Source organism: Dreissena polymorpha, chromosome 2 (assembly GCF_020536995.1).
Source record: "Dreissena polymorpha isolate Duluth1 chromosome 2, UMN_Dpol_1.0, whole genome shotgun sequence".
Lineage (NCBI taxonomy): Eukaryota > Metazoa > Mollusca > Bivalvia > Myida > Dreissenidae > Dreissena > Dreissena polymorpha.
The window spans coordinates 1,580,053-1,595,925 of NC_068356.1; the positions used below are offsets into that span (position 1 = coordinate 1,580,053).

At 35.4% G+C, this 15,873-nt stretch overlaps 1 protein-coding gene across 1 annotated transcript; it reads right to left on the reverse strand.

The window, feature by feature from the left end:
- Window positions 1-19: 19 nt before the first annotated feature.
- Window positions 20-15,422, reverse strand: LOC127865513 (uncharacterized). Its single transcript, XM_052405361.1, has 5 exons — window positions 15,320-15,422; window positions 8,351-8,452; window positions 2,334-2,537; window positions 1,144-1,288; window positions 20-781 (listed from the first exon to the last, which is right to left on the reverse strand). The coding sequence occupies exons 1-5, from the start codon at window positions 15,420-15,422 to the stop codon at window positions 349-351; spliced, it is 987 nt and encodes a 328-aa protein (XP_052261321.1). The 3' UTR covers window positions 20-348.
- Window positions 15,423-15,873: the final 451 nt, after the last annotated feature.

Here is a 15,873-nt window from a genome sequence, read left to right on the forward strand (position 1 = left end):
ATATCTTTTCATTTGAGGTCTTACGAATAGTTCGACAAATACCGTGAATTAAACAAAAAGAGGTCCCATTCGAATATCAAATTAATGCATTATCAACCATATCTGACAAAAAAATAGCTATCAACGTTTTACGACCTAGCGTCGTCATGTATTGTACAATCATGAAAACTGATCGACGCATTCAAACGATTAGTAAAACTAAAAGAAATTTTGCACAAAAGGGAACACGACATAGATCTTCCGTTTTAAGTGTAGTGCCTTATTTGTTTTTCAACAGTTTCAACAGTACATTCATCCAACATTACACTATACATGTATACATAAAACATTTCCCATCTGATCGTGTAGTCACATTTCCTCGACGTCTCTCCAATGTTGAATGTACGATCTTGGATACATCAACAGATGCGCGATCACGTGATCGGTAACCGGGTAACCATGCGCATGCGCCGACAATATCGTGGGTTGTACATCGTCGTTTGGAAATGAAAGCTGGTTGTACAGTAGAGATTCATGTGGCAGTATGTCACATAGCCCCGTTCCAATGTATTGAGAATTTCTAGTGAACGATATATTATAATCTGGAGATGCACAATCATGCAAGGATCTATTGTCGCGACCGCAGTCCAAGAATCGGACGTATTCCTCCTCGCATTCATCATAACTGTCCCACGTGGTCCATGCAAATCGTGAACATGGCTCGCCTAATTGGTGGCTGAACATCGGGTTGTCCTCGTAAAAGGGCGGATCCTCCGACAGCCGGAACAGCCTCTCTACAGACCTGAAACCATAATAAACAGTACACAGGACGAAAGACAGAACAACCGTAGGCAATGTACATCGGCTGACGTATGCATGCATAACGTCAATCATGTGATAGTATATTGACACGGTGCTTTGCCACAGAATAATGGAAGTATTTATACATTTTGGTAAATCACCGTGCGCCAAAATACCGTCAACTAACAATGTACTTAAATATTTTAAGTCCATACAATAAAATTACGGCAACGGTTCCCTATATTACAAGCATCAATTGAGTTGAAAATTTGAAATCATTTTGATTATAATGGTAAAATATAATTATGAAGATGATAACTTCAATGCGTATAAATGATCGCGCGCTTCGACATCCTAACTCACGAGGACACGGAGCCCGGGGAGCGTTTCCGGTGGTATATCACGTGCGCGACGATGACTGAGAGTGCCAAGAGGAGCAGGACAGCACTTCCGGCAAACACGGCGGTAAGAAGCACGCCTGACTGTGGCAGCGGCACCAAACTAGAAACTTAATACAACAACAAGCTTTCACAAGCAAACCAACTTAAAATAAAAATAAAAACAATTATATTTGCGATACAATATTTGAAGAAAGACTACTGCTACAGGTTCTTCAGCAATGAGAAAAAAACATCACCATCTTGGACCATGTATAAGTTACACCACTGCCAGAAATACATTCAAGCAAGCCAAACATCTTGACATGGTCTACTACAAAATACTTTTTTAAAAACGTCGATGATAATTTTTGACTTTGTGCTTGAACATAAAATACTATGAACACTAAGAGGATTGTAGGGACGCTTTAAAAAGTAGTAGTACTTAAGCGCTAAAAACATGACAAACTCGGGAAAACTAGGAGCGGCTGGAGAGCATGAAGCTTAGACTCAACAGTTTGAATCAAGTTAGTTCAGAGCGTCTATTTAGTATAATTATATGAGCTGCGTTCTGAGAAAACTGGGCATAATGCATGTGCGTAAAGTGTCATCCCAGATTAGCCTGTGCAGTCCGCACACGCTAATCAGGGACGACACTTTCCGCTCAATGACATTTTCGTTTAAATGAAGTCTCTTCTTAGCAAAAATCCAATTTAGGCGGAAAGTGTCGTCCCTGATTAGCCTGTGCGGACTGCACTGGCTAATTTTTGGACGACACTTTACGCACATGCATTATGCCCAGTTTTCTCAGAACGCGACACACAATATATTTAAGACATCGTCGCCCTCGTACTAGAATTATGGTAGTGTGAAGTAAACTTTTTCTTATATTGATCACTGTATGCATGACCTTTGAATTAACCTGGTTCACAAATGCAAATTGTTTAAGAAAACAATTGATAGAGTAACAGAGTTTTGTTCGTGACTTTCACATTTTACCAGTCTTATTGTAATTCAGCGCGATTAGTTCGAGAACTTAATATTCTAGCAAGCTGATTGTATTAAACAAAGAATTATAGAGAATTGTATTGTTCATTCCTATCTTAATACTATATATTCGTCATATTTTACTCTAGTATAAGAATAATTCTCCGGAAAATCTATACCAGCTCTTACAAGAGCATGTTGGTTTCGTGACGTCATTCCACGTGCCATCCTTGAAGCACGTGACAACGGATGGACCAATGACGTGCGACCCCTTGGGACACATGATGTGGATATATGGTCCGGTCTGGCTGGGACTCAACAGAAACTCGTTGCCTGCGGTATCGTTAGAGTGGTCGCCTCTCAGACCCCATATGCCTGATATGTCCGGGCAGTCTGTAACAAAAATAGGACTAGCACAGGCTCAAAACAAATTTCATCGTTTTAAGTTTTAACATGCTTAAATTTAAAGCGGGTATATACGAATTTTATATGTGCTGAATTGTAAAATATTGATACAAATATGTTATAATAACACACAATATGCAAGAAAAATGATACATTTAAGACGAATTTCATAAAATACAGCAAATACAAATTAGCGCCCCGAGCCGATTGTGACGAAGATAATTCGTAATTATTTTCCTACAATAACCGATGCATTCGTCTTTTTAGTAAGTGTTCGTGTGTCGTATGAATCGATATCGCTGCAGGAATTTCAAATGAACTGTTAAACTAAATTTAGATTCACATCGTACATGCATGATATACATGCTGGCGAATTCGGCTGTACAGCCTTTTTCGATTTCAGAATTAAATATCTGGCTTATTTAGCATTTTTCGACACATGTTCTTCTTAACTTTTATTTTAGTTTATATTGAAATACTGGTCATGTACGTAATTCCGGCCTGTACGTAAAAAATCGGCCACCTATGTAAAATCATTTTCATGATCTTAACGCACATATTTTGTTTTTATTTAGAAAAATCAACATGAAAACCATCCCTACTCTCAATGTTTTGCAAATGTAAGAACCACATCACTGTAAACGTTTGTGTTAAAATGTCACAAATATAGCGGGAAATATTTGGCTCGTGGGGAAAGTGATGTCATCATTTGTTTCAACAATTATATTCATATAAGAAACAAATATATTTGATAAAATTATTTTTATTTTATCTAATAAACTTAAATTAAAGTTTTACCAATTAATTGTACAAAAAATTATATTCAAAACATAAAAATCAGAACCTAAATATATTTTTTAATATATGAATTACCTCCCTTTATAAGAATATTACTAAATTACATGTTTTAATATTATATATAAGCGTTTACTAATCATCAAAACTGAAGTCAACTTTTCAAACAAAATGTGTTTACTTTTTTAGCTATGTTTGAAAAAATTTATTAAACACATTCAAAAGAAATATTTTTTTTAATGAATTAGCAGTTTCCCATTGTTTATATTTATTAAAATAGGTAGGGGGAGTAACTGGTATAATAAATTCGCATTTATTTAAATTTCAAGTCAAAAATTTTAATAGTATAAACATTGATTAATACTCTGAATTTGAGGACATTTGTCAAAAGATAATGCTTTGTAATTTTATCTGCAGATCAAACTGAAAAGTGGTCGATTTTTTAGGTACATTTAACCTACGAAAATGGATAGTTTACATGTCATCATTTTCTGTTCATTAAGTAACATTCACTGATCTAATTCTATTTAAATTTTCATGCTAGGTTAGTTTTGAACCCAGGATTATATATGTGAAGTTTAGTTTCAACCAGTTGCCTAACACTAAAGATTTTTCTTAAATAGTCCCAAAAGTGGCCGGAATTACGTACATGACCAGTATATGTTTAATAAGTTTTTTACACATTTTATATTAATGAATAAATATTTGACAAGATCGTATATACCCGCTTTAAGACAATTTTTTAGTATGGTTGATTTCTGTCACATCGTCATGCCATTTCTCGAAATTAATCAGCGAGTTCATCGAAGTTCGTATGTTAATTAAAACAAAGTATAGCATTTAACTGCTTTTTTGACAATGAATGATGGTGGGACAAGAATCTAAATAATTACTTTCTTACATAAATTAATGTGCCATTTACTTTGTGTTTATGTGATTGGCACTGCAAAAAGTTAAGACGGCTACAAACAGAGTCACATTTGATCATGAAAAAACACGTCATAATCAATTCGATTTCACAATTTTCCGTGAATGCATACCCCGGGAGCCCCCAGACTGACAAGGCTTATAATATGACTCTGGCTTCGCTGCTGACTTAGTAATTAGTAGTTCTTCATGTCGGCTTGTTTTCGTTTTTGCGCTCTTCAAATTACATCAAAATCAAAGCGCTGAAGGTACTGAAGTTCTTGGCTATTGCATATATAATCTTAGACGCAACTCAGTTTTCAAAATTATGTTATAGCTTTTTATATCGCAAGTTTGAAATGAACACAACCCATTCAAATATATAAAGAGTGTGTCTTAAAGCACAGGTCGAGGTGTGTGTGCACTGTTTATCCTCATAGTTATGTTATAGAGATACCTTGGACAAAATAACAACAATATGTCTCTTTTTTTTCGCAATTGGTTGCTGCACTGGCAACCATCTTTAGAATTGTGGTTGCCTTGCTAAAGAATAACAAGCCTAGAATCATGTACATGTTGTGTTTTATGTATTTAATACTTTATTCGTTGTCTTTAAATTATTGAGCATAAATTTTGCCGATATGAAAGACTTTTAATGCATCATGTCTTGTTATGAGCCGGAAGTGAATCATGCTTAGGCCTAATTAATCCACAGTCGCCAATTGGTATCGTATGTTTAATTGGATTGAGTTGTTCAAGTTTTGAAAAGTTACCCTGCTTTTTAGCCCAACTGTATCCAACTTTTGAAATTGAGTTTCCTGGGCTTAAATCTATTGGCCACAGGCTAACAGGCAATCACTAAACCTGTAAGTTATTCATGATGTAAATTCTGACAGTGTACTGAATTCATTCAATTTGCAAGTCTGAAGACATAAAGGGACCTTTTCACGTTTTGGTAAATTGACGAAATTGATTGATTTAATAATTTGGAGAGTTCTGTTGTTGTCGTTATATGTTTTCATGCTACGAGGATTACTTATTTAAAGTATAGAAATACATATCTCATTGTATGAGCACGGTTGGCCGAGTGGTCTAAACTATAGACTTAATCTTTATTCCAGAGGTCAGTGGTTTGAGCCCAGTTGAGGGTAACTTTTTTGTTTCTTTAATTTTATTCTTTTTATGCCCCCGGTTGGGTGGCATATAGCAGTTGAACTGTCAGTCGGTCTGTCCGTCTGTCCGTCCGTCCGCCCGTCCGTCCGAAAACTTTAACATTGACCATAACTTGTGCAATATTGAAGATAGCAACTTGATATTTAGCATGCATGTGTATCTCATGAAGCTGCATATTTTGAGTGGTGAAAGGTGAAGGTCATCCTTTCAGGTCAAAAGTAAAAAATACAATCCAAGGGAAGTAATAGACTTTAAAAGGGAGATAATTTGTAAACCTGCCAAATAATATATTGAAACTGTATTTCAAAGCGGCGCAATAGGGGGCATTGTGTTTCTGACAAAAACATCTCTTTTTTTATTGGAGCTTTTAATAGGGTTACAACGGATATCCGAAATATCCGAGATTCGCAGACAAAACAGGGACCTATACAAACAAATATAGGTCCCTGGACAAAACGAGGATTCGCAGATCTAACCGTGTTTGGTAAAGTCGGTTTTGAATCCGGATCTTATTTGAGTTTAACCTTTCCATTGCGGTAATTGTTTCTTTCGCTCAAATACTTTTCGTTAAATTGTTTCTTTCTGTCTGGTGCTTAGTTTGTCACGATTATCGCTACTCTTTCGACAGAAATATGGTACAACACAGTCTGCTTTCGTTTTCGATGGTGCAAAATGGCCCAGAAGAAAATTCACGATGCACCTAAACAATTTTAATCCTCGGTGTGGAAGCATTTCGGGTTTTATCAGCATACTAATTCTGGCTTATAGATGGTCGTTACGAAGTATTTTATTGATACTTATTGCAGATTGCGTGTGATGCGTTTATTGCTTGCTAAAATACAGCGTTATTATCCCTCGCCATAGGCGGAGGGATATTGTTTTGGTGTTGTCCGTCCGTCCTTCCGTCCGTCCGTCCGTCCGGCACTTTTGTGTCCGGAGCCATATCTTGGAAGTGCTTTGGCGGATTTCATTGAAACTTGGTATGAGTATATATATATATATATATATATATATATATATATATATATATATATATATATATATAAGAGGATGATGCATACCAAATGGCATTGTCCACCATTTGTTATTAACGGAGTTATGGCCCGTTGTATCTTGAAAGAATGCTTTTTTTGAGTCCAGAGCCAAATCCTGGAAATGCTTTGGCGGATTTAATTGAAACTTGGTATGAGTATATATATATGGATAAGAGGATGATTCACGCCAAAAGGCATTCTACACTATCTGTTAATAACGGAGTTATGGCCCTTTGTATCTTGAAAAAATGCTTTTTTTGTGTCAAATATAACATTTTTGTGTCCAGAAGCATAATGGCGGGGGATATCAATTCAACGAATTTGCTTGTTCATATTATATCTGACTGACATAGATGTGTTTAATATGAGACATTATTATTAATGTTTGTCGTTAAGATGCTTACACTTTTTCGTGTATGTGCGATTTTGATAATTTTTGAGAAATTTGCTTAATCTGGACCCGGGTATAAAAGTTTGTTCGAACAACGTAATTCCTTTTTTTATCTACTTTAGTATTTGTTTTTGTTTTTGATGTCGCTATTTCTGCTTCCACTACTGCTGTTGCGACTGCAGCTGCATCTACTAATGCTGCTAAAGTAGTATAAATATGAGTAGCTATAAAGTTTATAATAATAAAAGTTAAGTACTTTTTTCATAAGAAATATATAAGTTCTGGTGTCTCAAAACATAATTTTGGTTAAAGCAATATAGATTATAATTTATTTTGCGTATTTTTACTTTCAAATTAGGATTCGAACTGATATTCGATATCTGAGCCTTTGGATTTGAATTCGGATCCGATTGAAATTTTGCATTCGCTGCAGCTCTAGCTTTTAAGATCCAATGTTTACATTTATCAATATTAAGCATTTAATGACAAAGCGTGCCAAGGTCCATTTAAGATAATTACTAAAAAATGACACAAGGTACAAATTTAGAACTCATTGGTTGTTTATTTAATTTAAAAGTGATTTGCCTTGTCGGCGAGGTTTCTTTGAAGTTATTAACACTTTTATGCTTTTTTCAAATCATAAATAGAAAAGATAATTTAAGCTTCATTTTGGAAAAACAGGGCTTAATGCATATGCATTAATTGTCATACCAGTAGCAGAGACTCTCTTTAAACGAAAATCACCATAAAATTGGAAAGTATCCTCCTTGATTAGCTTGTGTGCATTGCACAGGCTATTTAGTATGCACAGGCTAATCAGTGTGCACAGGCTTATCATGGACTCAACTTATTTGACATGCAGTAAGCCCCATTTTCCCTGTAAGCAGCCAATATGTACATATTTCAATGACAAACTGGCCAATGTCGTCCCACAAGCTGTTAAACACATATTATTACATACACACACTGCTGCCTGCAGTGTACCAGTGGTAGAGTATAAACAGGCAGATTATCGTTCCTAGCGTAGCTAAGGTGGTTATCGTTCCTATCGTACTTAAGAGCAGACTGACTTGAAATGCACACTCATAACCTTAGTCCTTCGCAAGCGAAGAACTAACTAGAGAACTACGAATGTCAAATATTACGTATCTGCGCGTGTATTTGTTATTAGGGCATGATATCGCCTATTTAACGCGCCCACGGGCCAGAAACATGTGAAAGAAATCAGCCATCATACCATACGTTAAATGCAATCAAGTATTTATTGGTGTAAATAAATGTATGATCTTAAAGAGACTTTTTCAAGCGTTTTTAAGTTTTCAACGAAAAAAAAAATACAAATTCAAAATCATGTCATCGTTGACAAAAACGCCAAGTCTCTTTTTTAAACTATTAGTTCATCAACAGACAAACAAATTTACTTATATATATCCATAAACAAAAAAGTTCCGTTAAGGGACAGATTAGAAAAACAAAGTTATAAACGTCATATTAAATATCACCTTTGTACGATGCCGCCAATTCTTCACGTGACTCCATGGCAACACGAGCCTCAAGTGCGTTCTGTGTACCGACCGAATAGGCGTGTCCTTGAACCGGCCAGTCTAGGATCGATTGGAAAACACAATTAATTCTAGCAGAATTTTACGTATATTCATTTTCATATTTCATTTAATCAAATAACTATACAAAACCCGAAGATTATAAAATGATATTCTTCGATGTGTGCATTATCACTGTAGTTTTGACTAAAAGATATGTTTCTGCATCTACATGATGGGCGTGTGATACTACTAGCGTCTGTAATACAAGCACGTATAAATAGGTCCGAAACGGAAATAACATACATTCCTTAACGTCTGAACAATTCGTATAAATAGGTAATCAATTTAGCACAGGTATTTAAACTTTCTTACAAGAGTCAAGAATAAAAATTGATAAGACGTAAAATAGAAATGCAGGTAATTTTACTTTAAATTAACCAAATGATATGAAATAATAAAGATTTTTACTATAATTGTTATCTTAAAGGGGCCTTTTCACAGATTTTGGCATTTTTTAACTTATTCATTAAATGCTTTATATTGATAAATGTAAACATTGGATCGTAAAAGCTCCAGTAAAAAATCAAGAATAAAATTAAAAAAAGGAAAAGAACATTGCCCGGAGCAGGTTTCGAACCAGTGACCCCTGGAGTCCTGCCAGAGTCCTGAAGTAAAAACGCTTTAGCCTACTGAGCTATTCCGCCGAGTGCACATACTTGACGTATTTTATACCTTATATAAGCAATCTTCGTACACAAAATTTAACGACAAAAACAGAACTCTCCAAATTATTCAATCGTTTCGCGTTGCAACGCTTTATAATTTTTAGGTTTTCAAATCGTCAAAAGATACATATAATGGCTATATTAGACCGTGGTAAATGTTCAGTCTTACTATTTCCTCACAAATATCATAACTAAAACGCAAACTTACGAATCTGAAACAACTTTTTTCAATTTTGTCAATTTAAAAAAGCGTGAAAAGATCCCTTTAAAGCTACCATGTGCGTACCTTTTGTGAAGTATTTACACGTATTATCCAGTATTAACGATTAAGGTTTCTGCACAATATGCCAGTACGCCGGCCCCGAGAGCAGTCGCACTAAACTTCCGGTTGGCGAGACGGGATCAGCTGACAGCCGACGTCAGCCCCCCCCCCCCCCCCCCCAACAACAAGTCATAAACAATACGCATTGATTGCTTAGCGTTGTATCATACAGCCTTCGGCAACTGTCATCCGTAACGACTCGTTAAACAAGTTACATATACCCTATATATTAGTATGCACTTCAATTAATTAACCACAATAATTGATCGGTAATAATTCCGTAATAAAAATAAGCGACATTAAATATAGTGTTACTAGTTATAGAACATAAACAAATTATTTCAGACAATGGTTGCAGACAATACACGAACAAAAATCAAACATGAGATTAATAACTGAATTTCAAAACATATTGCGGAAATATTTAACACTTGTTCATCTTACTTTAATTAAACGCTTGTTCATTTTACTTTAATTGGAATGAAAAAATTCATTATACACGTATTTTCTTCTTAAAAAAAATAGTAATATATAGCAAATATTTGGATAAAACAACTTAAGTTTTTCTTTGTATCGGCATTAAATGTTATATACTTATAAACTTTTAATATTTACCTACTTTTCAATCGGCAACAGTGTCTGTTAACTGCATGTACTTTATAGATCTATAAAGGAACGTTGTCACACGTTTGCAAAGTGGCAATCAAAATAAAATTAATTTGTTTATTTCTTTTTAAAGAAAGAAAGAGTAATGATGAACGCTTTTCATCAATAATATAATTTTGGAAAATGCGAGTTTAACTTATGGAACGATTTATCCGCCAGTACATCAATGCAGCTGTCATTCTTGTGTTAGTTATTCTCATATGCGTTTTGCTTCATAGAGAATACTAGGTTAGCGTTGAATACAGAGAAGTTTATGTTGCGAGGCTTAGAACGCCGGGAGCGCGAGCCTTGGCCAGCGCTTCGGTGTTCGAGCCGAGCAACATAAACTTCTCTGTATTCAACGCTAATCCTAGTATTCTATTTATCCCATTTGATTTTTTTCAACGTGGCATTTAACATAAATAGTTCTAATAACCTTAACAATAATTTAAATTCATTCTTTAAAGCGCTTAAAATCTAACGAATGTAACCATGCGTAGTGATATAAATGTATTAGTTCTGGTACGCAAAATAGTCTTTTAAAAAATCGCACACAAACTGTAAAACGATTAAAAATATCACCATATGCCTCGATTCAATTTTACGCAGCATGCAAATTTTAACACATTACGACCGCGAAAAGAAGATTTTACTTTACTATAATTCATTTTATTTTCGAAAGAAAATGATCAAAATCCAATAGGGCGGCGATTGCTCCTGACAAAATGTCGATGTCAACATACATGTACACCATCGACGACAATTTCGACGAGCAAACAGACAATTGCAGCGACTGACAGTTTATTTGACTTAATATACAGGGCAATACGTTTTCCGACTTCGGACGACGAATTTAAGGACGCGCAGAACGTGTTTTTTTTAATATAATGTTATGGGTATGCCGTTTGTGATCCAATGCATCAATGGCGTCCATGTAAAAATCATTTCCCCTAGAACAGGGAACGACAAAAGTACAAACAAAAACCGAAACACGTTCGAACTAGTTTCTTACCTTTAATTATCCTGTAAAATCCATCTAATAATCCATTTAACTCAATAATTGACGATTTTGCATCTAGGGTCTTTCATAATTATTTTAGCATAGTTAAATAAAGACCCTTATGCCATCCTATCACACAGGTGGAAGTAACGTACCCTGGATAGTATTTTTTTTTTTTTGGAGCCCAATATATTCAAATAAATATATAAAATCATGTTTAATGAGAAAAAAATGACAAAGAGCCATGAAAAAAAAAATCTCGACCCTCTGATATTGGAATCATAACAAGGTCATTAACTAGAATTTATCATAGACCTGTCTTCGCTGGCCGCAAAAATGTCAAAAGTAGCTTTAATCAAAAGCATCCATTGATCCTCCTATGGGCAATTGGACAACCTTTCAAAAAAAGTTAACTTCAAAAATATCTGTCCAGCCGTTAACTCACAGTCGGTCAAAAAACGAGCAATATTTCGAGTCCGTTTTTCAACCCGAATAAATCTTCTACAGACTTTCAAACAATATTTTTGAGTTTTTGCCTCTTAATCGATAGCTCGCGTCCTATTCCTTTGAAACAACGAAGCGTGTCAAATAATGCATGCATATGCAACCACTTACCCCTAAAAACTAATTCCAAAATGTTATATTTTCTTTGCAACAACTGTTTTAACTCTAAATTTGATTTACTTGAAAACGAAAGAAGCCATCGCTCTTGAACCCGGCTTAGCAGTGAATTACACTGACAGAGCCAGGCACATAAATATGCAATCAACAACAACAACGATGTTTTAATAAATGTGAATAAATGGAAATTACTTTTCATTCTGATTGTATTGGAATAAGTTTTTAGGGGTAAGTGGTTGCATATGCATGCATTATTTGACACGCTTCGTTGTTTCAAAGGAATAGGACGGGAGCTATCGATTAAGGGGCAAAAACTAAAAAATATTGTTTGAAAATCTGTAGAAGATTTATTCGTGTTGACAAACGGACTCGAAATATTGCTCGGTTTTCGACCGACTGTGAGTTAACGGCTGGACAGATATTTTTGAAGTTAACTTTTCTTGAAAGGTTGTCCAATTGCCCATAGTAGGATCAAGGGATGCTTTGGATTAAAGCTATTTTTGACATGTTTGCGGCCCGCGAAGACAGGTCTATAATAAAGTCTAGTTAATGACCTTGTTATAATTCCAATATCAGAGGGTGGGGATTTTTTTTTCATGGCTCTTTGTCAATTTTTTCTCATTAAACATGATTTTATACATTAATTTGAATATATTGGGCTCCTAAAAAATATATATATGAAAAATACTATCCTGGGTACGTTACTTCCACCTGTGTCCTATCACTAGGCCAATATTCAAATGAATTTATGAACTCAATACACTTTTTTCTTCGTCACACGCTACGTCATGCACTCTTTGTACATTACTGCTGTTAAAATGAACCGGCGCAGTTTATCAAATAATAGCCGTTGGTAAACTCGGTTGCATTTGCAGATTTCTGCATACAAACATAATTATGTTTAAACTTGCACAATGTTTTATTTGTCTATGGTTAATGCCCTTATTGTACAATAAAATAATTTAATATATAAATACACAAATAATGGAAAACATTCCATTACACAACAGATAAATGAGTGGATAATACCCGTGTACAAAATGGGACGTTCCGAATTCCAGTGTGGTGCTATTTTTACCATCTTATACAAAACAGCTCTATGCCTAACGTGAATTAAATCGGAAATGAAATATTGCAGATTATTTATGAATTGTGCGATATTTGTATGGCTTGTTGTACATTCTTAAATGTCAAAAGTATAATTATGCATGGATTAAAAACATTGCACATTACACGAAATAAGGAAAATGTGATAAATTGACAATTCAAATATGTCGATATACAGTACGTGTACATGTGAAATAAGTCGCGTTTATAATAAATCGTCAAAAAATTTTGGGGGAAAATGACGCAATAATTATGTCATTTTATGACGCCATCAATCAGCTGATCATTATACGGATGGCGAAAAATTATGTCATATGACTAGATTTAAAGGTTGAAGGTCGTATAATTTTGAAGCTAAAGTTTTCTCGACCTTATTTCATATGAAAAATCATTCAGTGGTAAAGTAAAAAGTAGTCCGTGCACGCGACAGGTATATCCCACAAGGTTGAATACAGGTTAGTATATTCCATAAGGTGTTATACCGTCAATGTCGCGTTGAAAATGGGATAAATAACAAATACATTTTTCTTTTTCGCGGCTTCGTTATAAGCAATTAATTCTTCTTTATGCTAATTTTCTACCTCCTTATTTATATCGCTTCTTTTTGTATGTTATTGACAAAAGCTTTCAAACTTTATGTTTGCTTACTGTAACATTTAAATGTAAGTAATGCTCAATTGGTCATTTTCGGCTCGGTTACTTCTTAAATGTACCCGGGTACTAATAAGTATACTTAAATGTACCCCGGGTACGGTAAAAATAATTAAACGTACCCTGGAATTCTAACGCTTAATTGGTCGTTTTCGGCTATTTTTTCAAATTAATTATGTCCATATGTATGCCAATATTCTGTACAATTGCCTCTATATTATTGAAACTCCTACTCAAAAAAGCATGTTGAGAAGGTATTGTTGAAATATTTTTTCTTATTCCGTAGCGCGTTTTACGACATCGGTCTTTTGGCGGTAATAAAACTCGGGTAAAGTATAAATTTGCCGGGTACGTGCTAGTATTTTTTTCGTACCCGGGGTACATTTAAATATACTTAAGAGTACCCGGGGTACATTTAAAAAGTACCCGAGCAGACAATGACCAATCGAGCGATAATATGTGCTACTCTGATCATATTCGCTATATTAAATTTAAATTAAAATATAAAAAAAACTAGCTTAACAATTATTGCTACTGTAGATTGAGATTATGAAATACTTAATGCAAGACGCACATTTATTTGTTCACGAGATTATAATAAGAACAATGAGAGGAATTAAAGCTCGATTGGTTATTGTCGGCTCGGGTACTACTTAAATGTACCCCGGGTACTCTTAAGTATACTTAAAGGTACCCCGGGCACGGAAAATATACTCAAACGTACCCGGGAATTCTAACAATACATATGTCGTTGTCGGCTTTTTTTTCAAATTAATTATGTTCATATAAACTTATGTCCATATTATGTAAAATGCCATCAGCGCGCTTTACGACAGCGGATTTGTTTGCGGGAATAAAACTCGGGTACAGTCTAAATTGGCCGTGTACGTGTTAGTATACTTTCCGTACCCGCGGTACATTTAAGTATACATAAAAGTACCCGGGGTATATAAACGTAAGTAGTACCCGAGCCGACAATAACCAATCGATCTCTACTAGACAATATTAAGCAATTTGCAATACTAAACCATGAGAGTATATTAGTTAAAATAATGTTATTTCTCTTCATTTCCTGACAAATTCATCAATTATGATCTACTACAATCGCAGACTTTTCCTACGCAACACTTTTCAAACTTCAAAGATTTTTATTTAAATTTTTACGTGTGATCACTTGATTACAGTGTGAGCAAGCTCACGATAAAATCATTCATCCTTGAAGATAGGACGCTTTGGCAATATATTTTAATTGATATTTTATGGAAACACTTAAACCGAAATGATTAAATGATTGTTGAGTTTGAACAGGCTCAAAACATTACTTGCTAGCAATTTTGAGCCGTTGTGTAGCATTTAACATTCGAAAATTGAGTTTCATATAGTAATTTTTCATTTAATTATTTGTTCTTTTAGAGACCCCTGTAACTCCATCCGGTGGCCTGCCCTGACGAAGCAGAACAAGGCGCGTCTTGTCATCCTGGTTCCGACTGGTTCATGCTTAAGCGAGAGGCGACGGCGCTGCAGTTGAAGGAAAGTCAGCAACACGTTCTTATGTCGCTGGACTTAATAGTCACCGAAGAGACGCGCTTCCGGTGGTCATGAAAATGAACATTCAGCGCGCCGACGCGTTCGTCCTCGTCCACGCTGTCGATGACCTCTATTCGTTCAAGTTCATCCGCTTGACGCGAGACGCCATAGTAGAAATGCGTACCGCCGATTAGCATCGTCGTCGGCGGCAATAAGAATGACATCCCGCAGCGCAACGTGCACCCGGTCGTCGCCTACTGTTTGGTCACCGTGGAGCATCGGCACGTGGAGGTTTCGGCGAAGAAAGGCGACGACAAACAGAATGCCACCTTCGATGTGCTGTTTCTTCACCCGGCTCTTGACATCGAGTCCCCCTGACGGGAGTTTTCTCGGTTTTCGCGGATTCACCAATGCGGAATATCCTGATTTCATTTCCTAAAGAGGTGCGATGTAGCACGTTGTCGTACCTGAGCTTTTTGCCGAAAGAGGTTCGGCGGAGCACGTTGCCACATTTCAAGCCAAAGAGAAATAAGTGTCTGCTAATGTCAGCGTTTCTGATATGGGGTTTGGTGAAAAAGATCATAAAAAACTGAGAAATATCGGTATTTATTTTGGACTCAGATGACGTTGGTGGATTTGTGTACATTTATTTTAATTTCATGTAAAAATGACAAAGACTTGTTTGGACTTGTATGTTTTGTTGATTTATGTAACATAATTGTATATATATAGCTGTTGATCGATTGTATTGGACACTAGATAAGTTAATGCTCACATAAATTGTTGTTGTTGCTGCTGTTATGTATGATTACAACTCGCAGAATCAATACATCAAAAGTAGATTTTATTTTGTCAGAATTAGTATATATGTATCCATCTTAAA

Bases quoted from the DNA above. Each gene is read 5' to 3' on its own strand.
- LOC127865513 (XM_052405361.1), bottom strand. From the start codon at position 15,422: ATGAAATCAGGATATTCCGCATTGGTGAATCCGCGAAAACCGAGAAAA. The intron at 8,453-15,319 runs GTGGCATTCTGT...AATCGATCCTAG, and splicing joins GAAGAAACAGCACATCGAAG to ACTGGCCGGTTCAAGGACAC. The intron at 782-1,143 runs GTGAGTTAGGAT...TTATGGTTTCAG, and splicing joins TCCCCGGGCTCCGTGTCCTC to GTCTGTAGAGAGGCTGTTCC.